The 26,825-nt window shown below is 46.4% G+C and overlaps 1 protein-coding gene across 1 annotated transcript; it reads right to left on the reverse strand.

Moving 5' to 3' along the window:
- Nucleotides 1-3,776: 3,776 nt before the first annotated feature.
- On the reverse strand, nt 3,777-15,862 carry LOC128747545 (synapse differentiation-inducing gene protein 1-like). The gene is made up of 4 exons (XM_053845486.1): nt 15,557-15,862; nt 12,172-12,613; nt 6,215-6,352; nt 3,777-5,356 (listed from the first exon to the last, which is right to left on the reverse strand). The coding sequence occupies exons 2-4, from the start codon at nt 12,574-12,576 to the stop codon at nt 5,198-5,200; spliced, it is 702 nt and encodes a 233-aa protein (XP_053701461.1). The 5' UTR covers nt 12,577-12,613; nt 15,557-15,862; the 3' UTR covers nt 3,777-5,197.
- Nucleotides 15,863-26,825: the final 10,963 nt, after the last annotated feature.

The following is a 26,825-nucleotide window of genomic DNA, read 5'->3' on the forward strand; positions in this document are numbered from 1 at the left end:
GTGTGGCCCTTATCAGTCCAGCGCGCATCTTGGCAAAACAGTGGCGCCGCGTTGCTGCGCGACAAACGTGCGAGCGCTGATAAGCAGGTGCGTGTGGGGCGCTTCAAAGATGAGCTTAACGGTGACATGGAGGCTCGACAGCGAGCGTCTGCTGGGACGGTGTCAAAGGAGGCGGTGATTCATTTCGGCTCACCGCTCCACACCGGCTTTTAGCGCCTAAAGAAAGACACCGAGGAACATATATATATATATAGCCGCCGCAGCTCCATGATCCTCGCTGACACGTCTGCTGTGCTATTCTCCCTCCTCGCTAATGATGCCTCCACATTCCACCCGCAGTAGAAACGAGGATCCAGAGGTCGGGGACCCGCTCTTCCTCCTCATCTCTGCGCGAATTGAAGCAGTGAGACGTCAGTGTTTTCAGGCCCCGAGTCTCAGTGTGTCGTTGGAGTCATGGTACTGATCCACTCAAACACTGATCAGAGGAACAAAACGGGACCCGCGTGTGATTCAAGCGCGCAGATGTCTCGAAAATTGAATTCACTGCTGTTAAAACCGCACATTACTCACGTGGCTGTTTATATCAACAGCGGAGAGAAACGGCAAGAACTACTCCGGAAACCTTGTGTACTCTTACATAAAGACTGTTTTCAGTCATGAGTAATTACTATTGTTGTTATTTCTAAATTAAAGTTGGAAGCAGAGGAGGAGCGCTTGCGACAGATTCTAGGGTGCTGATTGGCTGAGTCTGCTGCCACGTGACCATTTCAGCTACTGAATCTGTTTCCCCCCAAAATTGACTTTCATAGGCACCATGTTGTTGTGAACACTGATTCATAACTGTAACGGTTAATGGCTTTGTGCAGGTGAGGTGAGGTGTGGCGCCCCCTACTGTCCAGCCGCCACTATTCATTGACGTGACGTCACATAGAGCATCGCTAGAGACACACGTTTTCTATCGGGAAATAGACTCAGCACTTTGAATTGGTGTGTACTACAGACAATAATATTAACCCTGCAGGGCACCAAAATGAAGAGATATGAGAGGCCGATCAAAGATACAGATCAAAGGCAGTCCATTTGCAGGGACTCTGAAATGTACATGAGCTTTTCAATGATCTTGAAAAGACATGTATTTCTGTAGCGTGTGGAGCAGGAAGAAACAGCAGTGATGGGCTACACTGTTTTGGGGCTCAGCTGGTGGCGAAGACGGTCGACTGGGTTTAAGATTCTTCTGTAAATATGTGTTTTATTTGACTCACTGTGTTTTAAACTTAGGGTTTGACACTGCTCTGAATGTTCCATGAACCCAAGGAGCTTAAACCCAAGCAGAATCGTGCAGAGTCTTCTCCATGTTGCACTGACAGTCAGAGATGTGGCAGCGCTCACCAGTGGATGGCGCCGATCCATCTTGTACCGGGGGCCTCTCGAGGATCTCACCTGCAGCTTTTGGGTCAAAGCTGAGGACGGACTGTGTAAAATCTCTGGTTTTGAACAATTAAACAGAGAGCGCCACCTGCTGAGCTCTGAAAATAAGGGCGCTGTTTCATGAAGCTTCATCAGTCCATCACTAGCGTTGGCTACTCTGGTGCCATTCCACACCCTGGGTTGTCCGTACATCTTGCCAGTTCTGTCTGTGTTTCTAAGAGGACACACAAAGAATAGAGGTGTCCAACAAGAGAAGTGCCATGTCAGCATGCTGACTTTACACCAGTTTATTTCAGGCAACGGTTGCTGGTGTGGAAAGTCAGGAACATCACCTCTGTTTGTTCTTGTTGCAGGGGAGGATAGATTTGTTTTTGTAAATTTGAGCATGCAGCGGATTTCATCTGAATGTAAATGTCTGTTTGCGTGGGATTATGAGAAATAATCCCAGAACATACAGGTTGATTCCACAATGTGAAATCTCAGTGAAGCCGGCCAGGCTCACCGCGTCAACATCTGAGTCTTAAAAAGCCTCCGAGGCAGCGAGAAGGAAGAAGCTTGGAAGAGGCGTAATCTGGGTCTAAAAACACACTTTGGCTCGCGAACAACCGTGGATTGTGTTGGTCTATTCCTGCTTCCTTTTATACTCACTGGATTTTTTTTCCTTTCTATTCCGCGACATCGCCGCTGCTGACCCAGAAAGTGTCCCCGGAGTCATCAAATATAGATGTCAGCGCGAGGAAACGTCATCAAAGATCCGAGACTGTCTGTCACCAACCCAGATATTCAAACTGCCGCTCGGAGATAATGACCTTTCTTCCTGTGCTTCAAGTTCATCGAGCTTCCGACGGCAGGTTTCTCACCAGCTCAGCGTTATTCCGCCTGGGTTTTTTTCTGTCCTCCAGCTGGGTGACAGGTATTTCATCAAGACGTCGATATGAATCGGAGAAAGGCCTCTCGGCATCTGAAAGTGTCGAGAGCATCATGTGTCTTATTGATGTAACACTCAGCTCTAATGTCCTTCTGTTTTCCCCCTTTAGTTTGGACTGATTCATCACCCTGTTTTTAAAGACAACGTCTCAGCTCTGGCTTCCAAGTGTCAAACTCCATCTTGTCCACCTTCCCTCCAAACGGCTTTAAAAATGCTGCAGTTGTTTTCTGGAAATGAATGACTCAAGTGACTCAAGTTCATATAAGGTCCAGCCTCTGAAATCCACTCATGTCCACGACAACATGATGAAACTGGTGCTTCCTCCTTCCAGCGCCACAGGAGCCCTGGAGAATCAGGTGAAGCGCCAAGGCAGGACGTGACACGTCCCTGGTTCTTGGGTCAGTCCACCAGAAACACGCTTCCATAATCACGCTGTCAGACGTCCAGCATCTTGAGGACCTTGTCGGCAGGGTTGTCGATGATGAGAGGCACCTGGTGGTGAGCGCCTTCAAGAGGGAGACATGGAAGGTCTGGTGTACCTGCTGGGAGGCTGTGAGCCTGGTCCGGACAGAGGCAGGGTTAGCGATGCATTGAGCTTCTCAGACTATCCCATGGATAAGGTCTGACCTAGCTAGTGGAACCTGGTGTCTGTGGCCAGCAAAGAAGGAGCGTGAAGGGATGGCTCAGTGGCTTCAGCCTCTTGTGATGGATACAACAGTAGTGGCCATAGAAGGAGATTTAGCTGAGCCTGAGGAGCTGAGCATGTTCTTCGCTAAAGACTCCAGGCAGCAGCTGCTGGGCAGAGTCACGACATAGAGAAGACTGAAGGTCCTGGTTGACGCTTTTAGCATTGCTGTAAGGTTCCCAGAATCCTCAGTCTGGCACAAGTTACGTCGTATAAAACCATAATTCACGCGATATTCAGCAGTGTCTAAAGCAGATGAGACCTTAGTGAAGTCTTCAGACAAGCAGGACCATCGACAACTGGGAATGGAGAGCTGCTGTAGGAGTCGATGGATTCGGTGGTACAGGCAGACACAACCTCTTGAATGGAGGTAAGAAAGCACGCTGGAAAAGAAAGAGCGAGGCTAGTCCAGAGAACTACAGGACGCTGTGGTCTGGAGGTTTTAGCTTTGTTTACATGCTGCTTCTCTTCTGCATGTCATCTGATGCATATCATAGGCGCGGTAGAACCTGTGTGTGGAGATGGCTCAGGCTTTGACGAAACACATAACAAAAGCAGAAATATATTGGAACCAGAGATGAGGCTTCATGAAACAGTGCCTTCACTTTCAAAGCCCATAGATGGCGCTCTCTGTTGAAAAATCTTTGCTTTTGGACAGTTATTCCACTGACTACATCTACATAAGTTTAAAATATAAGGCCACTGTTTCATGAAGCCTCTACTTCAAGACTCTCATCATTCTGCAAGTGATTTACTCCTATCAAAACCATGGTTATGCTGTGAAACTCCTGAGCCCCGCTGTGCCGAAATGTGCTGCTCCATACAGTGTAAAGTCATCAGGAGGTGGCAGCCCAGGCGCGTACACAAATGCCACAAAGCAGCGCACACCCGGCGTAATAATAATAATAATAATAACAACAATAATAACAATGTTATGAAGGCATCAGATCCAGCTCACGAGGAGGTGTCATGGGTTCATTTCTCGTTGTAAAACAATGTCTATCTCCGACGAAACTTTAAATACGGATTCACTTCTAACACTTATACAGTGTGAAAGCGTGGAAATAGCTACCACCCTTCCATACTTGAGTTCCACATGGGGGCGGATGAGCAATGAAATCAGATGCATTTGTTGGTTTCAGCCTTGGATGCTGCTGGTGAGATGGTGAGGAGGCGTGGGTGAAGTTTCCTATCTACTGAGGGGGAGAAGCATAAATGCAGAGCAGCACTTGCTGCTCACGTCGATGGCCTCGCTGGAGCTACTGCTCATACTCCATTTCATATTCCTATTAAAACATGAGGAAAAAGTGGGAGGTTCACAACAACTTTGCATTTGATACACTCTCACCACGCTACTCGGTGTATTTGGCTCTTTTAGGTTCTTGTGTCGCAACAGATAGACGTTGGCTTGTTTTAATGCCCCAAAATGTCCTGGATTCCTGAGCGTATTCCTCTCACAAGCAAGAATGTGCCGCGCGCTGACATTAATACAGGAGTAATGAGACGCCCCTCAGATGCAATAAACCGATGATTTATCATTATCTGCTCCTGTGGTTTGGGATGCTCTGACTCCTGATTGGACGGCAGGCGGTGCAGCCAGAGAGGGAAAGGTCTTTCCAAATCCTGGAGGGGAAAACAGAAAAGTGCTGCTCTGGTTCTATTCTGACGTCCCGACTTCAGAGAGCAGCCATTGTTCCTGACGCTGAGAGAGAGAGCCGTGGCAGCTAAAGTCACCTCGCCGCCTGACACTGACTGATGCCGGGAGACGGACGAGCAGCCGTGAGCGGTGAAGCCGGAGGCTGCAGCTATAAAAACGATCACTATACTGTATAAAGGAGCAAGCAATATGTTGCAGAATAGCAGAGAAGAGATGTTCCAGCCAGAAGTATTTATTGAATCAATACGCTGCACAATGATCACCAGCGACCCTCTGGAACCTTCTGCTACTAACTCGGTTGATCGATAACCGGTCACACGTGACTCGTCGCGACGACACAGCAATGGCACACAGGTATCGACGGACGAAACATTGACATTAATGGGGAAGAGTCTCTTCTTCTTCTCAGTGTCTTCAGTGACTGGTGTGTAGGAGAACAGATCGATAAGTCCCGGTGTTTTTGCTCTCACTTCGCGCTCCATTTCGGTCCCGCTGTGTGCTATACGTGTCCGGGCTTGGACAGGTAGCCTATGAGGGCCACCACCACGCCCACGTACATCCCCGTTCCCACGGTGATGGAGAGGGCGGCCAGGAAAAGGGCTCTCCTGGAGCTCATTCCAGCTTTGGAGAAGTCTCCCTTGGCGATGGCTTTGCCGGTCTGACAGGGGACAAAGCAGAGAGCCAAATGATCGGCGTTACTCATCGCGCTGGAGTGTGCGAGTAGGTGTGGAGTCGCATTTAAAACCAGAGGAAATAGGAAAGAAACGCTCTCAGGGAGCCATTAGTTACCATGGCAATTAGGTCATTATCACGCTGACAGTGACGAATGTGTTGTTTGGCTGTTTGGTTTCCCCCATCATAAAATATATCTGTCTTTTTCAGAGTAATGCACTCATAGGGGCAGAGATAAGGCCTGTGTTAGTCTGAAAACACGGCTTATCTTTCACATTTGATCATGAACAAGACATCATTGACTCGATAGAATAATCTCTCACTAACACAGATGAATAAATAAAAATATATCGGCGCCTAATATTTAAAAAAAAACATATTATCCGTATAATACTGGTGTCTACTGGTGACTTTTTAGATTTTAACAGGTGCTTCCTGGTGAGAGATGAGTGGTGGAGTCAGACTGCAGACTGCTATACTCGCGCTGAAGCTCCTGTTTCTGCTCCCTTTTCTCTTTTCTAAAGTGAAAAATAATACTTTTCCCCGACATAAACAAAGCGCCGCGGCGTCCTCAAACTTGCCTGGCTGCTGATTCATTGACTAATGGATTTATCGTCATGTATTAGCGCCACTATGTAATTGCAGCGTGTTGCGTACAAAGCGAAAAGCTCCACAGTAATGGCTCCCTGAAGAGAAAACAGCGCTCGTACAAGCTCCAGATTTACGCAGTCAATCATGAGAACAAGGGGCGGGAGGTGGTGTTAGGGGAGGAGGGGGGTCAGCGGGTGTTAAGAGTCGCTAATCTGTGTGTCTAATGGTCGGCGCGAGGTTTCGCAGCGTTTACCTTGTGAGAGTAGTAAAAGGCAACGATGCCCAGGGGCCAGAAGCAGCAGAGCATGGAGAAGATGGTGAGACCCAGGTGGTCCCGAGGGGGCAGCACGATGAAGTTGTCCTCGCTCTCGCTGTCAGAGGAGCTGTCGCTCTGAAAGACAGCAGGTTGAGAAGACGTGATAAATCACCCACTGGCGACAACGTGGAGGCGGGAAAAGTGTGTTCTAATGATTTACTGAGAGGGAGGGAAAACACCAGAATGATGACGTGTCTTTTCACTTATGTTACGACTGCAATGTCGGATTGAGACGTGGAGAATTCTTACCCAAAATATCCACTCAATAGCTTGTTTAATGTGCAAATAAATAAGTGCTAGAAATGGTTAGAGGTTTGTCGATCATACGTTGGGACATAGCCGAGGAGGTGAGTGACACTCTAATTTACTCTCATTAACATGTGTGTCTGAGAGAAAACAAATAAAAGAGGTGATCTCATATTGTTTGCATCAACATCTGACGGCGGGAAGCGTGCTACTGTAAGCACTGTAAAATAGCTTAGTACTGCTGTGTTTGCTTACATTTTTCAAGGCAAAAATGTTCATATCTCACCAATTCTTTGCAACTTTATTAAAAACAGTGAGAGGTCTGGTTATTTACTATGATATTTCAAATATAATGCAATTCATTTACAAGAGTAAGACATGAGTGATGGGCTCTGAGTACGATGCCACTGTGAGACTGCAGGTAATAAGTGAAACGTAACATTTGATGCAGAAGTTTGCCTTTTTCGTCAGTATAGGACGCAAAAGTCCACTTTCCCGATGTCAACATGTGACGCCACGAGAGTGAGGATGGGTTGGTTGTGTGCCTCCCAGCTCTCAGGAACTCTTCTGTTCAGACTGGACAGCGCTGCCGTCCTCAGTCTAAGGATCGGTCACGCTGCTTGTTGAGCAAGACATTCGTGGATGACCCTCAGATTTACTCAAAATCTCAACACACAGGAAATGACTCGGTTATAAAATGTGTGCTGCAAAACAGTGGTCCTCAACCTTTTTATCACCATGGACTGGTTGACAATCAGAACGTGGTCCGAGGGGTATGAAGTCTGACCCGTCATGTAAGGCCTCTGCATGTTTGTGTGCTCGCTAAGACTCACAAACTCTCCTCCTCTCAACCAGTGCCCTCATGCTCTCTGACTCTGGTCGCTATGGTAACGTTTAAACGTGCCTTCAAAACAGCATACAGATGCACCACAAAACCCAATATAAAGTGCATGAAAATTTTGAATCACCATATGGTTAAATCAATGGGAGTCCTGAGCTTGTTTCTTGGTCCCATCTGGTAGTGACGGTAGATGGCCGCCATAGATCCATATTTCAAGTACAACTCCTGGTATTGTTTGTTTAAAACTTTCTTCTTTTTCGTGGGCTCTTCCATCTCTTCACTGAGCCTTTTACCCTTCGCAAAGAAACGGCTGTTTCCTCCAGATTTTGCGAGCTTGTGGATTAAATTTTGGCTCTCGAGTAACTGAGACTTCACTGAGAGAATCCGGTCATTTTTCAAATTAAAATGTTATTGAAAAATAAAAGATCCTTCAGACTCAGATAATACACAAAACGGAAATAACTTATTTCTTGTGTGGCCTGGTACCAATTGATCCACGGACCGGTCCCCGACCCGGGGGTTGGAGACCACTGCTGTAAATAACAATCTCACTGGGCAAAACACAAAACCACAGAAGAGCAATGTAGCATGTAACAATTTTGTTCAGTATAGATGCAGCGCTAATGTAGACTTTATAGTGCATGACATTGAAGAATTGAACACAATAAACACTGGTATTTCAGCCCCTCATTCAAAAGTGCTCAAAGTCAGCGCAAACTTTTCCCGTCGGTTTCCTCCGCGGAGTGCGTTCGGTGGTTGTCAGGCCGACACTTGAGTAACAAGGGAAGACGTGTGTAGCTAGTCAGGTGTATTTCGGACATCCTTGACAACGCCAGCCAGCGTTTCTGTCCTTGTTCGACCACCACCCAGGACAAGATGTGCTCAGCCAGCCAGAGAGGATTTTGGTGCCTCTGTCAACACCCATGAGTCGCCTGACAGATAACACTGGATTAAAGGATTGTTCCGTCATTGCGAGGTGACGGGGGAAACGGCGAGAAGACAGTGTCATTTCCGTGCTAAATTGCTCCTCCAGCAAAGCGAGACCGTCTCTCACCCCCATCTCTTTCATACCACAAGCGTCCACCACGGAACCCAGTTCCGCTCCTGGAAGCCCTCAGCTCGGACGGCGGCTCGTGGAGGAGTGATTCCGTGACCTTTCGGAAACGGCAGGCCCTGACGGCCATCCTGCTGGGGGGAAATAAATGCTCCCCACCTGGTTTCATGTGCAGCCGCAGGGATGAAGGAACGATTTAAAAAGCCGTCAAGCGTTTGTTTCCTGATAAAAACAGCTTGTCGATATTTGGTTTCTCGTGTTCCTCTAATTATTATCGCTGCTTTGGGGAATATATCACCAGAGAAGTATGTGAACACGCTTCCTACCTGCAACAAAACTGTGTCACTGCTGTATATACGCCAAATGGAGGCAATTATCTTCCCCTCTCGCGGGAGATATCGGCCCTGTATTTAGCTGTCAGCAGGAAGTAGAGCAACACCACAAAACGCATCGCAACTTTCCCGGGGAGGAGATTAACACGCTGGCTGTTATCAGCCGCAGGAACGGCGTCCACCTGGACAGCACAGCCGAGGAAACAGCAGCTGTTCGTCACCGTATCCGCCGCTATCTCTGCCTTATCGGAGTTGTGTTAGCAGAGCTGGGCATTAGGGCCGGCTGACGGCTGCTGGATGGAATCCATGTTTGGGGAGGGGTCAGCGTGAGGACACCCGATCAACCTGTCTCTGCTGTCGACTGCAGGTGACATCACACTCGCTTGTACGTGACCACCCTGTCAGTCCGCCAGCGTCGGCACGCCTCCCTTGCTTAGCTGAAAACTAGCTAGCTGGACGGCATGTTGCACTGACACCAGAGCTACAAAGGAGATTTATTTTCATTTATTTATTAAATTAATGAAATAAATTCCATTTATTATGATCAAGATGAGATTGAGTGAAGGGCTCCTGTGTATCTGTTCCCCATCCTTTCACGCTGTGTTGCGGAATCTAGACATCAATTTCAAGTTCAAAAGCACCTTTTCGTTTGAGGCTTCCAAATTGTTGCATTTTTAATCTGGATATTACTTTCATCTGCTGTGGCTTGTTAACATTTTAGAGTTTCAGAAGACCTGACAACTTTATAGCAAATATAGCTATAGATTTTCTTCTCATTGTTTCTTGAGGTATAATATTCACCTTTGTACCCGCGGACTTCGATGAGGTTCAAACCGCCGTTTTGCTAGCATGGTGCGCGGGTGTCCTGGGGTTCTGAAAATGGGATGCCCTACTTTGAGCCATTTAGGTGTTGAGGGTGCCCTATTTTTACTCCACTGTTTTCCACGGTAACTTCACTCACTGAAGCCTTCCTTCCTAGCGGCCGCTTCGCCTCCATGTTGATATCAAAGCAGCTCAAAAGTACACTGAGAGTGAGGACAGCGAGGCAGCTGAGAGGCTCATGTCCTGCCAGGACGTTAGGACACTTTGTTTACACACAAATTTACAAAACTGACTATGGTATGCGGGATTACCGTATTAATTTTGGTAAAATTATTTGACAATTTAATGTTCCATCACTTCAGTTAAACTAGAAGCCATTTTGCTATTTTGTACTGCGGTTTATTTGCTTCAAAGAAAACAATGTTCATTATCTTAGCTGGATCTGAGCCTCAAGAAGCCTCAAGACAAAAATAGTGATGCAACAAAGACAAAATCTCCGCTATATTCCACAAAATCTGCACCTCATAGTGCAGCAAATGGCGTCGAGACACTGCAGCGTGTGTGTGGGGGGGTTAAACTGAAGCACCACAGTTACTTAACAATGCACTTTGTTGGCCCTGAAAGGCAAAACTTACAGTTGGCCTTAATCGTCGTTCATCCATTTTCCACTTTCTTCTAAATCTCAGCCTCCATTTAATCTGGTTCTATACAACGTAATCTAATCCCATTCTTAATTATTCGGTCTAATCTCACCCTTGTTTACCGCGCTCCCCGCTTTCCAGACGGTGAGAATTGATATAGATTCTCCCAAACAGACAATAAGCGGGTAAACAAACCCGGGCGGCGAGGAAGAATCTCATATTCCAGCCGCGCGTTTGGTGGCAGCTCTGTTTATCTGATTCATTTACTCTCAGACATGAAATAACCTGCACCCGGGGGCTCACCTGCGTCAGCTGGGATTAATCCTGGGAAACATGGCGCCACGTCTGCGTCTAGTTACCAAGGCTCCGAGTGACAGGACTGCAGCAACCCTGGGATTCTTCCCTCCTCCTGGCTGGGCTTCCTATAGGGCCATTTTCCTTCCCTTCAGAAGCTGAAGCTCCAGGTCTCATGTGGTTCATCTGGACAGGCTGTAAACTGACCTTCAATGTTCGGTCTCTCAGCCACTGCTATCTTGGCCCTCAGTCAGGATGAAGTCAGCAAAGAATTTGTTGGTGTCGAGTCACAATTACCAACGTCTGACTCTGCTCTGAGTCATCCAATCTGGGCAGCGAGTCAAATCACGATTGTACGTATCCGACTGATCGAGCAGAGATTTAGGTGCCTGCTATTGCCAGTCTAGCTTTTGTTTTATTCAACTGTGCTGACAGAAACTACGTCTAGAGCTGGAGTGTTATTCCAACAAGTCAATCATCTGCCGACACTCGCTTGGCTCCGCTTTGTATTATTGTATTTTAAACTAGATACTCATTGATTTTGGAAGTTTCATCTTAAGAGTTTTCATTTTTGTGTCCATTTTATACAAGTGAATGCGGTGCTTTGCATTACAACACGACAAAGAGCCACATTCCTTTGAGTCAGATGGAGCTTTAAAATGGCATATTGGAGGGACCCTACCATTATTTCCAGACTATATTCTGCTACTTTTTTCTCACGGTCTGAACCCTGCGACTTATACAGCGTCACAGCTAATATATGGGTTTTTACAGAGTTTTACAGAACCTCATGCTGCCAAAATATTGAGCCTTGTCACATCAAATCCATGACATCGCTTAAAGCTCCAAATACGGAACTTGGGACACATTTTGAGTGCTTTAACGTCAATCAAAGATGTGAGGAGTTGATGATTCCAGTTCAGGACATTGCCCTGTTTGTTTCATGAGTCAGTCTCCATGCTGGAGCCTGTTTTCCAAACTAGTTTAGAAGTGATCCTCATGCATCTTTAAGCCGTTCTACGGCTCAGACAGCACCACTGCCCCCGCGGCTTATAGACCACTGCAGCTTATGTATGTATCTGTTTTCCTTCTTAAGTTTAGTGGGTGGGGCTAATATTCCAGTGCGCTCTATAGTCTGGCATTTACGGTATATTTAAAGAAAAAAAAAAAGACTTGGACGCCGTCATCTCTATGTTCTAATTGTGAGTCGTGAATTCCAGCAGCTGCTATGATTGGCTTCTCTTCCATTTACACCATTTCCTCTCAGCGTCAAATTTCAGTGTCTGATGTGTTAATGTCGCCCTTAAATGTGTCGCGTCAAAGCTGTGTCTTTGTCGGCCCCAAACATGTCGCTCGTAGCGTGACATTTTTGCCGCATGTGACTGAGCCTCTACGTCGACTTCACTGAGGTGCTTGAACTGTGCTTAGCCATTTGCCAATGCAGACAGACAGGTAGCATTATGTGCTATGTATTAATAGGATCGTGTCCTCCATTCTTTACCGTGGAAACTTTAACTCAGAGTAAGCCTGAATGACAAGCCGCACTTTGTCAACACGCAGACGTTGCAGAGACATTGCATGGATTCATCAAAATTTCAAAGCACTTCTTATCTGAAGTCAGTGATGTGACACAAGCACAAGGGGCCACAGCTGCGACCTCTTACCTCGTACACTGGAACTTGCTCGTCCTCCACCTCGTACGACACAGTCTGGATTTTCAAATCCTTCTCCGCCTGGGCGTTTTCCGGCCCATTCTCAGTGGAAATTCTGTCCAGCGCAGAGTCTTTGTTCTCCGTGAACGTGGTCTCAAAGCTCTCGCTCTTCGAGTCCCTGCTGTGAAGGCTGGCGTCGTCCTTGCAGAGGATGAAGCTGGGCCCGTAGAAAGCCTCCACGGCCAGATGGAGGGAGGTGGCGTCCAGGAACTGCTGGCTTTTCTCACCGCCCTCAGTCCTGCTGTAACAGTAGCCCACCAGGCTGTCTTGGTAGTTGGGACCAGGGTGGTCCACGTGGAAGGTGGGTCTGCTGGTTTTGTCCAGCAAGGGGTTCTGGAGCTCGCTGGGACTCTCCATCGCTGCTGGGGTCACACTTCTGAGACAAGTCAGGTATCTGAGAAAACACAGAAGAATCAGAACAAGCTGTTCCAGACAAGCCTCCGACAGCCATAAACTCATATTTACCTGGGAATTACAAGTGAAAATATGAGCTATAAATATGTAAATTGCTGCACAAACACAGTAAAAATGAGGATCTTTTGTCTCCACATCTTTCAAACTTAAGAAACAAAACAAAAAAATCTTTTTTTGTGGTTAAAGCAAAGGCTACAATATAAATATGATGTGTAAATTCTCCTCCACACCCACACAACCGGACCCTTTGGCTCCAAGCTGCTCAGCACAGAAGTTGAATTTCCCTCTAAATGCGAACCGATGTAGGCGAGAGATTTTACACTGATTATGTAATTGGGATTATTTCATCAGCATAAGCACTGAATTGCGACCCGACACTTCCCGCGTCTTAAAAAACCCGATGATGAGGGGATGTTGCGTCTTGTTTGTTAATCAGGATTCTGCCAAACGCTCTTGGCAGCGGGCGCAATAAAAATCCCCATCTGCTGCATGTTCTGCCGTGGAATGTTCCGCACGCCCCCGAACTCAAAGCAACGTGGCGGGAGAGGACGGGAGACGGCAGGTGCTGGTGCCACCGCGAGCGTGTCGGTGTGTCCGATGAGGAGTGGAACAGTCGAGTGGTGTTGAAAAGCTGATGAAGCTGTGAGCGACCAGCCCACGTGCTGGGACAAAAATACGCTTCTAAAGTCCAACTGTCATATTTGCTAGACACAATGATACAATCCAGCAGTGATGCTTCGGGAACTCATGTCTACGACCCAACACGGGGATTTAAACACTGTTGGGGGTAAATGTTTGAGAAGCAGATGAGCATCTTATATTGTGTTCCAATGCGTCAGTATGAAGCACGTTAAACCCGGTCAAAAATGTGAGCAACTTATTTCCACCGCTTAGATTTGACTGATGAGGCTTCATGAAACAGTGTCTTCATTTTCAGAGCCCACTAGGTGGCACTGTCTGCTCTGAAATCTTGGTATTAAACTACTGTTCCAATGAAACTGCACATCATTTTTAAGGGTATTTTCAGGGCACTGTTTCATGAAGCTTCATTAGTTTTATCACTAGTTTAGCTGGTTCAATCACTTCCTGCCAGACTACCGCTATAAACACTGAAATACTTTTGAAATTAATCAAAACCCACGCCTGATAAGGGAGACGTGTCTGGTGTTTGAAAATATGATCAAGAAAGGACCAAGTAGGACACATTCCTGTTACTCCATTGCTAAATCCTCACATACTACTGCATCTGGACCTTGAAGGGAGCCTTCCATTTTCGCCCAGAACTCAGAACTCAGAGCTCAGTTACGTCAACCAGTGCAGGCTTTCCGAAACCTAAAGTCCAATCCAAGATGGCTTGCCGAACGTAAACACAAGGTAGAAGGTTTGAATCCCCTGGATTTTTTGTCCCAAACTCGAAGGGAAGATTCCATTCGCGCCTGCAACTCAAAAATTCCCAGTTACAGTACAGCCCTCGGTTACATGAACCAATGATGGCTTTTGGAATCCTAAAGTCCAATCCAAGATGGCTTCATGAGCAAAAACAAGAAGTAGAACTTTTGAATCTTGTGGATTTTTTAGTCACAAACAACACATTAACCAGGAAACAGAAATCCAGACCTGGCACATGAGAGAATAACATTTGCTTTCCGACGTCAACAACTTGAATGTCGGAGACATCATTCCCAGCTCCGACTTCCCACTTTTGAGGTCATTGGAACACAGTGTAAATTTGAAATTTTTTTGCCCTTTTTCTATGTCATTTATATTGTAATCTCTAATATTTGAATTGGACCCAAAAGGTCAAGCGCAGCACTGGCATGGATCACCTTGCTGCAAAGCGATGGCTAATGTAACTTCAGGGCAGCCTAACACAGCATGTTGTCAGGCTTTTTTGTCTTTAAATATAAGCTTGAATCAGGAAACAATGTCTGTTTATCATTGTACTGGTGGATGAAGGAGTCAGTTCAGATTAAAGCTGTTGCTTTAAAACACTGCACCAGTTAGACAGCTGGGCACCAGCACGGCGGCAGGCGATGACGTGGACCAGCAACTGGATGTGAACTCGCACGGAAACAGCGGCCTTTTCCTCCTCACAACAAGTCTCCAGATGACAGGGAATTCCATTACACTCTGAGAACCACATCTCAAAAGCACGAATAATTAATCCGACACCGAGGGGAGGTGCACTCGGAGTGTGTGAGTGTGCAGCGCTTATCTATACTGCTCAGATGTACTTAATGGTGTAGCGCCATGCATTCCTGAACATTCACTCCATGTGAGTGCGCATTAATACACTTGAACCGTGCACATGAATGAGGTGCGAGTGTGTGTCTGTGGGCATCATGGATTCGTCTCATGATGACAACATGGTTGGTGATTGTGTATTTCCTAGAATAGATACTATTTGTGTGTCCTAGAGACATATTTGTAGCTATGTCTTATGTTTGAATGCCCAAATAAATACATAGAAATGTGGGTGGCTCCCAGATGAGATTGACAGTTTGGGGTTTAAAACCCAGTGACAGTTTTGACTCATCAGTGTCAAGTTTGTGAGTGTGTTTTAAGCCTGTGTGTTACTTGGTTTTGTGTCTGTATTTGTGAGCAAATAACATGCAGTATTGTGCGTCTTGTCTTCCTCTTTCTTAACACAATGGAAGTGTTAAGTAGTTCGTGTTTGTGTGGGTTGGAATTCAACTGTGTCATCCTGCGTAAAGAGGGGATTTGCAATACACACTCAAGAAACAATTTAGCTCCTCCGCTGTTGATATTTTTATGTATGTTTGTGTCTCGCTAACTACTTGCTGAAAGGTGTGTTTTTCTGTCAAAGAGAGCCGGATTGTTGCCCTACGTCGTCGTGAGGACAGTGACCATTATCTGCCCATATAAAACCCAAAACACGCATCCATCATCTTGGCTCTCTCACCTGTGGTGGAGTGTCCTCCCGTGGGTAGATGCAGCATCGTTTCTCAGCGAAGACCAAACGCTTTCCCTGCTTCAGTTCAAACACACATCAACGACGGAAGTTCTTCCCGGAGCGCGTTCGAAACCGCTGCGCTCCGGCTCCATTCAACAGTCGGTCGCGATCGTGCGTATTTACGCACAACATCGACGGAGAGGCATCGTGCGGACGAGCCCGCCGGATGCTCTCGGTGACTGAGGTTGTGTGAAAAGATCGTCACAGGTCAGCTGCCACGGGAAACAGCAGCTGCTGGAGCGGTGTCCTCCATCCTGGTCCTGCCCGCTGCGCCGGTGTTTGGCTGCTTCTTATACTCCCCCTCCCACTGCCCGACACAGACACACATACACACACACACACACTCACTCAAGCGATGTGCAGTTCAACAAAAAAGGTTGAATGTTTTCATTTCCAGATAGACTCACATTTGTATTTATTATATATTTATTACATTTGTTTTTATTCTTATGAAGTCCCCTTGCTGAATAGCTACAGTGCCACCTTCGAAATAGAATCATATGTTTGCAACTTGGAGACTTGTCAAGTAAAAGGTGCGTTAATACACATATATGTCAACACTTCCTGGTTGCTGTGACCGGCAACTATTGATTTATTGAGTTCCTGGTATTATGGTATTTGGAAGTCCCAAGAATTGAATCTCTAGGTCCAACATTGTGTCATAAATCGGTTGTAAACTTAGAATTTTGGAAGCAGCCTTTAGAAAAACATAGACATGCAATGACAAGCAAAAAGTACAGTCATGAATTTTTTATTTTCACATTTGAATTGCGATAAACTGGACAACAACACCTGCCTCCGAACACCAACCATTCAGTTGAGATCATATGTGTCCGAGCTCCCATTTATAGCCTAGAATGTCCTAAACACCTCTGGGTTTCCTTCACTCAGCTCAGCACTGCTAAGATTATCGTGCCAAACAAGGTCTGGGCTGTCAGTCAGAGGTAGAAGCTCAGTCAGCGTCGAACTGCTGCTCTTCCACATCAAGAGAAGCCGCATGAGGTTGCACGCGCACCTTGCACCTACTGAACGCTTCATTGTGTGAGCCTCAGTGCCTCTCTCCATCATAGCAGAAGAAGCTGTTTAACTGCACCCCAGAGACTTCATTGATGTTGAAAAAAAAACATGTTTTAAAAAGCAGAATTAGCATATTTCACCCCCTCAGCTCATCCGAATGTTTGGTCTTTGTCTACCGCTGAGATGCAGTAGCCATGGTGGCTGCTTGCATCACCCGAAAAATGAAAGCCGCCTTGCAATTTCCAACTCCCTTCCTTCATTCACTTCCTCCCACATTTCCTGCTGCAGCTCATGAGCCATGACGTGCCTCCCAAAACACATCTCAGGAGCGAGCCGCTATTAAATTCATGGCTCATTTATATTTAATTAATATTTTAATAAGACTCCCATGCATTTATTATGAAGCTGCCAATGTGGTTGTCCCTTTTTAACCTCGCTCCGCTAAGCAGCTTATGACTTCCTGTCAGAATTCGTCAGGGGGAATACACTTTGCGAAACATGTTTGCAGCGCGGAGGAAAATATAACGTCGTGATTACTCATGAACGTTTTAAGTCTTCTTTATCTTCTTCGTCGACGGTTGCGTAACATGGACGTGGAGCAGTTGTTTAACTGATGCCGATGGTTTAAACATCTGGTGACATCTGGTCTCTTTTGTATTCCGGCTCTCCTGAGGCTGAGGGACGAAGTCCGCCACGGTGAAGAGTCTTGACCGATCCAGGACGAAACAGATCCAATCTGTGAGGCCCAAGTTCCTCAAGTTCACTTTGCGTGACATCTTCTTGATTTCCCGATATGTTAAAAAGCTTTACTGGTGTGGTATTTTTAGGTGTCAGTATTCAGCAGTTCCCATCTTTAAACACAATGAACAACTTTTTGAGGGACAAGTAGAGTGCGCCGGGTCGGATGGGCATTGGTAGCTCCTCGTGGCTGCGGCATCGGCATCGGAAGAAAAAAAGTGGTATCGAGCTATCAATCCCTACTAAAGAAATATAAACACAGCAGATAAAAACTGAAGTAAAAACCTTTTTTATTGAGACCTTTTTTTTAAACCAGCTGGGAAATTGATGCATCTCTGCTTGGATAGCTTCCTCTAAAAACTGTCAACACTTGGTGTTATGGGTAGGTTTGAGTTCAAGAGGGTTTGCTTTGCCCCGTAAAGAAGCCAACAGAGTTTAGGGCGATGGTGGGGGAATAAGTATGAGTTTGCCAAGCAAAAGAGCTCGAGTGTGTTGGGGTTCGGGATCAGGATTTTGTGGCAAGGTGGGAAAGACTTTTTTGGGTCTGACAGTGGCGGAATGGTTAGCACTGCTGCCCCAAATCCAGCTCTGGACCTTTCTGGGTGGAGTTTTCATGTTCTTCCTGTGCCTGCGTGGGTTTTCTCCAAGTACTCCGGTTTCCTCCCACAGCCCAAAGACATGCTAGCTACCAGTCCAGGGTGTATTCCTCTCACCCAATGAGGCTCCGGCTCCCCCCACAACCCTGACCAGGACTAAGTGGTGGCTAACTGAAGATGTCAGAAAGCTCCGAGCACAGTGGAGAGGTTGTATCTATGGGTCCTCCTAGAACGGCCGGAGGAGGTGTCTGGCAGGAGAGAAGCCTGGGCTTCTTCACTTCAACTGCTGCCTCTGCAACCCGACCATAGAAAACACAACATGATATATAGCTATAGCTGGTCTGTCGACTTGCTTTTCACTCTACATCCAAACCCCTCAGGAGCAGGTTTTGTTGGTCCATTTTTGTCCAGAAGAAGAGTGTGGAATATGGAGCGCTTGAGAGGCTGAACCCACATGAAGAACACCAACACATAGGTGCTTCAAAACACACTGCCCCTCACCGGTCGGCAAAATTAAACCGCTGCTATGCAGCCGCTGAACATCAGCCGCATGTCTTATTCAGAAGGTCCACTGGCTCATAAAAACGTCTGCAGTTAATAATGTGCGAGTCGAGCTCCGTCACTTCTCGCTGGCGGATGCATTAAGGTGCTGATGGACGTTTTATGGGGGAAACATGGCGCTGCATTCGTAAGAGTGGACAGGCACGCAGGCGGCGCTCCAGGAGTCACCTTGTGTTCACATGCACCCGCCGCTGTGATGGATATCGCCCCCCTCAGGGGTCGACAGCGGAGGGATGGCAACCACTTCCGTCAATTCACGTCTGAAATGTGAAATATCAGACGGGTGGAAAGGTAGCGAACAAAGATCCCGATGCTCCTGGCGTCTCTCCAGAGAGAGTGAATATTTATGGTCCTCCATGCGCCTCTTTCTTTGCTCCACATTCAGCTCTATATTTAAACACCAGGTCACCACACAACAGCCATTACTAGAGAGAGATGTTTCCACTCGCAGGTGCTCGACAAATGTAAGACCGCGGTGAACTGTACCGCGGCCCATTAAACAGCTTTAATGGTTTAAACACTCGTGGGATTTAATCAGACTAATCGGATTGGCAAAGAAAGTATCACAGCACTTAATTTGATCTGCAGTAAAGCAGCATTTGCTGGGAGAGGATTTAAGCAGCTCTTGCTACATCCGCCGCTGCCTTCACCTTGTTATCTTGTTTTCTGGCAGGCTGCAGTCGCAAACTCAGCCACGGCAAAACATGCGCGAGGGCCGGAAACACGGAAAATAATGTGTCTGCCTCTTGTGAGAGAGAAGGTGACGCTTTACAGTCTGAAGATCAGATTGACTTATGGGGAATATCAGCAGCGGAGATATTGCTTTATAGTGTCCATAACAGATCTCCCTTCCAAAACAGCCCTGTTTTTTTAAATTCACACTTTAGTGTCTGTATTTCATTTATTATTATTATTATTATTATTATTCTGTGCAAAATGTTTTTTTTCCAGTTTTTTTCTTATGATGACTTTTTCTACACTTCATAAATCTTTACCGCATAATTCAAAATATATATTTAACTTCAACCTTTTTACAATGAATTAATGTAATATTCTATTTTTTGCTTTGCAAATCTATTCTATTCTTCTTTTTTATTTCTTTTTGAAAATAAAATGTCTTATTCACCTGTTTGTTTGTTTTTTATTAATGATAAAAAGACATTTGTTCCACTGCACCTACATCCCATCATGATCTGGATCCTCTCTTCCAGCCTGCTTTCCCCTTCAGCGTCTCCCACCAGGGTTGCCATAGTGAGCCAGCCTCCTCCTATTTACTCACCTATTTGACTCACTCACTCTGACAAAATGGAGTTCTCTCCATCCTTCGAAACAGACTTCATCTTCTATTGATTCTCTCCGTCGTCCTCTTGTGAGCCGCTGCTGACATCACAGATCCATCCGCTCGATGGTTTGAAATGTGATTTCGGAAATGGCTGTGGTCAATCCATGTTGCTCCTGTCGTGGGCTTTTCAAGGTCATTGTCACATTTAATGTAGCGGCAGCGCTGTGCACGCTGAGTCGCTAACGCTACTCCACAATCCAGTTTGGTCCAGAAGGATGAGGTGTTGACTTTTTTTCTGAGGTCTACTCCAGCATTTGAATATTCTGAGCAGCTCAGCGTGGACCTCAGCTGTTGCCAGAGGAACTCATTCATTTGCCAAAAAGGTCAGTTAGCTGGGAGTGGCAAAGCGGCAGGTCCAGGAGCAGGAGGTGGCAGCATATGGTGAGATTTTGGCAGGAGAGGGCCTGGAGTCACGTCCAGTTAGGATGAAGATTCTGAGGACTGGCTTTAACTAGAGGGCTTTTTTTTTCCTGAACGTGTGTTGGAGTTGGTTCTGAGCCTTCATGAGAATCCTGATTTACAGAGATTGGCTGGTGAGGCTTCATGAAACCTTCATTTTCAGAGCTCACTAGGTGGCACTCTCTGCTCTAAAACCTTTGGTTTTGAACAACCATTCCAATTACTATTTTTAAACCAAGAGTGCCACCTGCTGAGCTCTGAAAAGGAGCGCACTGTTTCATGAAGCCTCAACAGCCCTTCACTAGTGATTTACTATAGGAAGGTAGAGCTTTGTCTTTTAGCTTGGCTCTTCACCACAATGGAGTCTTCATGACTGAGGAGATGTCATGTCTGTCCAACTCTATCCAAGGTCCTGGACTTCCTCTACCTGCAGATGGCTCCATGGTCCATGGCTGTTCCACAAACAAGCAGAGAACATGACCACCTTGACTGGATTATTGCTCCAGATCTTCCCATGCTCTGCTGGTGTTATACTGTGCTGCATATCTCCCAAACATCAAGGCCGCTGAGCAGATCAATCAGTCCGGTGCAACCTTTCAAACAAACCCCGTCTTTTAGAAAAGCGACTTGCCCAATCCAAACCACCAAAGTCAACATCCATCATAACCGTGCTCCACCTGACTTGCAATTTTGTCTTTGTCACAGCTCGTTGGCACGGCGACCGACCGCCTGGAGATGGATGTGGTCCTTGAATGGCGACATTTGAAAACTTCCATTAATGTCCGTGATAATTTATCTGGACAGCTGGACCGCTTCCCCGCGAGTCCCGGCGTGGCCTAAGGAGAGTTAAGATGATGGATGCTCTCTGTTGTGGAGGACAGACGTCCAGTGCTAATAAAGCATCGAATTCATATGGAATAGGATTAATATCGAAGGAAAAAAATAAAATTATTTTCTTGGAAAATGACCCCGCAAACAAGCACATTAGCGGGGTCAATTTGAGGAGTCCCTCATGGATTTTTCGGGGTCCAGGTCCTGCACTGACTCCTTATTGGCACCTCAGGGAGTGAGGAAAACACCAGGTGAACTGTACCCGCATATGGCCGCAGGACCCTTGCCCCCATCCCTTTCTCCTATTAATAGCAGTGTCTCAGGGCTTCAGTGCAGCACCCCCCTGGAGGGGCCCCGGCAGCTACAGAAATTTTCCAATCCCCGACACACACGAATAGAAAACCACTCTGCAGTACAGGTTTGCGTCTCCCCAAAACACTGCTGCGCAGAGCGGTTGCCCGGCTCGCCCCTGCCCGGCACCGCCCCTGGGCTCAGGTCCCGTACTGTAGAAGGGTGAGGAACATGTGATCTTTAGGTAGCTCTGTCCTCTCCTGAGCTCGAGAATTGAACTCAACTCCACCGTGGTTAGGGTTAGGAAAGGCAACGGCATGGTGGAACATGTGCTCTTGAGATGTTGCACTCCACATATAAGGAAAGTTTTGTGCAAGTTTTCAGGGGTTATTTCACACTGTATGTTTGTGTGGGAGGAGGAAGGTCACCCTGTGGACTTGTAGCTGTGTGGATCCAGCCTTACTTCAGTTTATTTAACATGTGCCAAGTGCATATAGGCTAAAAGTTCAAGAGGTTTTCCCTTCCTAGCTCCAAGACTAGATTCATGGCACGCCAGGAAGAGGCTCTCCTCCACTATATTACCTCCTCCTCCTATGCCATGCCAACATCAAGGTCAGGACATCGCTCTTCATTTGTCCAGCTGGACGCACAACTTTAGTTCCATGAGCTGCAGACACATTCCCATCATTTAGCTGTGTTTCTTTCGGATTTCTCCGTTAAATATACGTTAAAAATGGCATGTTCATGTCAGCATCCTGATGCATTCAGTGTTTTCCGCTTGTTTCGAGGTTACCGCTTCGTTTTAATACGTTTCATTGCGTGAGATTCCATCTTTAATAAGGGGATCATTATTCGGAAGGCTACTGCAGCCCTCAGGGCTCCAGCGCTCGCGGTAATCCGCCTGCATGCAGTTCTGTTTGAAGCCACAGGGGGCAGCAAGGGGACATCTAACTGGAGGATACTATTGTCATAAACGAGTAGCGCTTCTTCTTGTGTAGTAAAAGAAAACAAGGAGCGAGGTTTATTTTTTCTTTCAAAACGTTTTAGTCTTGCTTTTATGCATCAACTATAACGCATTCACGCAGTATTTTTCAGAGTTATTATAACAATGGTGCCATCTCACCATCGTCTCGCCTTCGTAGTGCGAAAAAGGGATGTCGACAAACACTACGACGCAAGTACACAAAGCGATTCGATGACGTCATCTGTGTTAGCGATGGATGGAATTGAAGGAAACCCAAAAATGCCTCTTTTACGGCTCTTGTTTTACCAAGTTCCCGACGTTTTCACGCAGTCAGTGTGTGCTTTCTGAGCTGTCTCCAGGTCAGTGGGAGAAAACTGCAGAGACTAACAACATGTTTCTGCTGGCTGACTCAGATCAATAGCCGAGCCAGTTTCCTAATGGTTCTCCTCATTGTTTTTCCGCCCGATGTGATGTCCTGACTGTTTATAATGGCGCTCCTCACAGAGGGTTTCTTTAAAACCTCTTTGCAGCAAACGCAGGGAATCACTAATAAAACAACGGCAGCGAGCGTCAACAGGTCAGGAGTCACGCGGCTCATCTTCTGTCCAATCTGGCTGTAATTACCGTCGGCCAGGAATCTGTGATCCTCTGCCACACAATGGCTCCCTGACGGCGCCGCAGGAATCCGTCCAGAGAAAGAAGCCCCCGGAGCAATCGCCCGCATCACAGACGAAGAGAGACTCTTGACTGCGGTCATCCGGTTGAGCGCAGTGTGGGAGCTGGTGTCGTGTGCTGCTGAAGCTCAGTTGCCCGGAGGTAACGTGAAGATAAGAAAACAAGTCCCATTTGTTCCAAATAAGTTCAGTTGCCCGAGCTGGATGGTATTTGACTGCTTGTCTGCGGTGTAATTGACTCCCCTTCCCCATGTTGGCTGAATAATAGATGCCGCTGTGATGCATAATTGATCTGAGATGCAATATTTGTGTGTTTTCTCTCGGTTGGTTTGGAGTCAGGCCACTGTCCAGAGGCGGCTGGTCTCGGCGCAACTGCAAATCAAACAAATTCAGATAGTTATTTAAGGCGCCTGCGGCTTCTGTAGAACAGAAAAACTTGAATTGAACGGAACATTCTTGGCGCCATTGTTTCCACCGCTCGGCCTTCGAATCCTTTGAACTGAGATGTCAGCTCTCCTTTAGTTTCTCTCTGGTGTGGGGAGAAACAAAAGAGGAAAATATGGACACAAAAGTATGAATATTGGAGTGGAACAACAATATTGGCTCAACACAATGCTAAATATTCCGTTATTACAATGCTCTCCACTACTCTGGGGATGTTCTCCTGGTGAAAGAAGGCCCTGGGGTAGGGCCTGAAAACCCCCGAGGGGAGGTTTCTGGAGAGAAAGTCCGGCCCACTTTTCTGCCCCTGCAACCTGAATTGAATGGATTATATCACATTATACTTCACGATAGGACTCTACACTACACTATAAAGTACTAAACAACTACGTATTACTCTAATCTACCTTGAACTAGCTACACTTTATCAAACATTACATCTTAAATCACGCTGGTTTGAGTCACCTGACTATACATTTACAACCGTATTACCAGGCTAAACAACAGTACTTTGTATTTTACTCCATAACACATTACGCAGTTATTTTCCCAGATTTCCCAGGGAGCTGTGAACTTTGCCTCGCCTCCTGATCAAAAGAGAGAGAGGACGGTGACATTAGCTAATGAGCCGACTGAAGCGACACACATGCTATAAAGAAGCGGCAGCGACGGGAAGCGGCTGGTCAGCCCACTGCAACTCCAGGGAAACGATACATATTTTATTGCCATAGCCATATTTTATTGAAGCGCTCATTACATTGAGCGATGGCCGGGATGGAGATTTAATCAGGACTTTCATTCGCTAATGTCTCTTCTTCACTGACATGGAGGTTAATGTCTTTCATTTGGATTCAAAGACATTTAGATATTTGGCTCTCTAAAAAAATATCATTTTTATTGCCAAGGAGAGGCGACAGTGATGGAGGTTTCATTCTCGCATCTGCTGAATTTGTCGAGCAAAATGGCGGCAACTATAACATCAGCATTTTTAGAGAATAAAGTCCTCTAGCTCCGTTTTATCTCATCTTACAATGAAAACACACTGAAGAAGCGGGTGACCCATATTGGAGGTTAGTGTTTGGATGACAAATATTTTCATTGTTCAGATAAAACTTTGAACTCGGCGGGAGCCCCTGGCCTTGTTTTTGCTCATTACTTCTCTTGTTTACACATTTTCCCCTTTTATTTAACATTCATGAGGAAGGCAAGACGATGACATCTGAGAACCAGCTCTTTTAAACTCCTGTTGGAAGTTCATACATGTTTGTTCATTTGACTTGAGAGCACTGTCCATTACAGACCACATATTCACAGCTACAGTCAATTTAGAATCACGGAAAATGAAGACGCTGTTTCATGAAGCCTCATGAGCCCATTACTGCTTATAAGGCTTCACTTTCAGAGCTCAGCAGGTGGCGCTCTCGGTTTAAAAGGATGCAAGGTTTCATTGAAATGTTTCTTCTGAGTCCAAAGATTTTAGAGCAGTGTTCCATCCAGTGGGCTCTGAAAATGAGGACACTGTTTCATGAAGCCTCATATGCCCATCACTACACCTACATTTTTTAACTTCTCCACCACACTCATATTTAGACTCCCTCACAATCGGGTCACTTCAACCATTCAAACACTGAGTTTTCTTGCCCTCTTAGGACAATCCTACTTCTGACACCACTTGGGAAATCGCCATTTGCACTTTTCCTCCCATTTTCTCCACTCTAATTCACTCACAGGTGGCTTCTCATGTGCCAGAAATATCCACGTCACTGGACGCTGCGGCTGCAGTCGCGGCAAGTGAAAGTTTTCCTGGTTACATTGAGGTCTGGAAACTCACTCTCTTATAGCATCAGGAACCAAGGAGGGGCAGTTTCTCGATAACCCCACGTAGAGGTTCACCTCACTAATGTTCATCTCCCCAAGGACGGACGGAGCAGTCAATCACATCTGTCTTGGTCAGAAGCTCACAGATGGCGCTCAGCAGTGGATGGCGATTTCTTCATTTGAGTCAGGGGATTTGCAGAGAAATTTCAGGGCTTCAAGAGCTTAGAGCTGAGGTTGACAACAATGGAAGCAGAAGGTTTAAGAAGGACAATTTTGGCACGTCATGGCTTTGGCTGTAATGCAGGGGAGTCAAACTTGATCATGCGAGGGGCCAGTACTTTGCAGACCAAGTTGTGGGCTGAACCAAGTCGATATATATTAAACAGCAGTTTAAACATAACCCTCCATTGCCTTGCCATTTTAAGGAATCCATCCTGACATTTATTATCTCCACTTCCTATAATGTCTTGTGCAATAACTTGCATGGATGGTTGGTTACATTTTCATGTATCTTGAGCGCTTGTGGGCCATATGAGATTATATGGCGGGCAATATTTGGCCCCCGGGCCCTACTTTGACACATGTAGTTTAAGGTACACAAGAACAAAAACATCAAGGAAGTGGGGGACTCTTGGGTGAAGGGGGGCCAGGGGTCCTGCTCAGGGGCCCGCTGATATTGTTACTACGAGGCGAGCAAGCCTGCCACTAGAGGGCGTCTTCAGAGACTGGACTTTTGGTCAGTATAGCTGTTCCACTGAGCTGAATTTGGTAGATTTTCATTTGGATAACAGCTGAAGTCCAAGAGTCCAGTGGTTCATAGAGAAGTTTCCGATCCAACTGGTGCTTCTGTGTGATAGACTATAGAATGTTTTCTTCTAGTTTACAATCTTCCGTCACACTGCTCCACCTGGATCTGACATTAAACGGAATTCACTCCGAACGACAGAACCATTAATACCGGCGACCTTTAAGAGCTCTATCGCCACAGTCTTACGCCACCGGTCCAGGGTCGCTACATCGTGCTGGACATTTCTCTGGGACTCTCGGCACAGGGCAGGGACCGAACTGGGGGTGTGAGGGGGGTCAGCCAGGAGCAAAAACCCCCCCTCGCATAATTCTTCATTGTAGTCCGGAGGCAGCGGCCGCGACCGTGATGGAGTGCATGTGTGAGTAAGAGGAACAGAAGAGCGGCTGTCTCAGGAGAGCAAGGGTCTGAGGAAACAGCTTTGTTGGGGGAGAAAAATGTCTACTATTGAATTGTAGCATCTCCTTTGAACGATTTAGAACCTGTTTTTATTTTCTCTTTCATTATTCCTGCCTGTATTTCTTGTTGTATGAGACCAAAGTTTTCAGTGGAGGGTGGAACGTCATGTCCAGGCTGGAGATGAGCGAAGTATCTGGGGCTTCTGTTCATGGGTCAGAGAAGGACGGAGAGTGAGATCAGTGCAGTGTCTTCAGTCAGGAGGACTCCATGTCTGTCTGAGCTCAGCCGAAAGACAAAACTCTAGCAGATGAAGGGCGCCTGGACTCTCTCTCTGAACAGTCA

Source organism: Synchiropus splendidus, chromosome 16 (genome assembly GCF_027744825.2).
Source record: "Synchiropus splendidus isolate RoL2022-P1 chromosome 16, RoL_Sspl_1.0, whole genome shotgun sequence".
Lineage (NCBI taxonomy): Eukaryota > Metazoa > Chordata > Actinopteri > Syngnathiformes > Callionymidae > Synchiropus > Synchiropus splendidus.

Coding starts and splice junctions, on each gene's coding strand:
- LOC128747545 (XM_053845486.1), bottom strand. CDS start 12,576: ATGGAGAGTCCCAGCGAGCTCCAGAACCCCTTGCTGGACAAAACCAGC. Junction 6,353..12,171: donor AGCAAGTTCCAGTGTACGAG/GTAAGAGGTCGC, acceptor GCTGTCTTTCAG/AGCGACAGCTCCTCTGACAG. Junction 5,357..6,214: donor CCTTTTACTACTCTCACAAG/GTAAACGCTGCG, acceptor GTCCCCTGTCAG/ACCGGCAAAGCCATCGCCAA.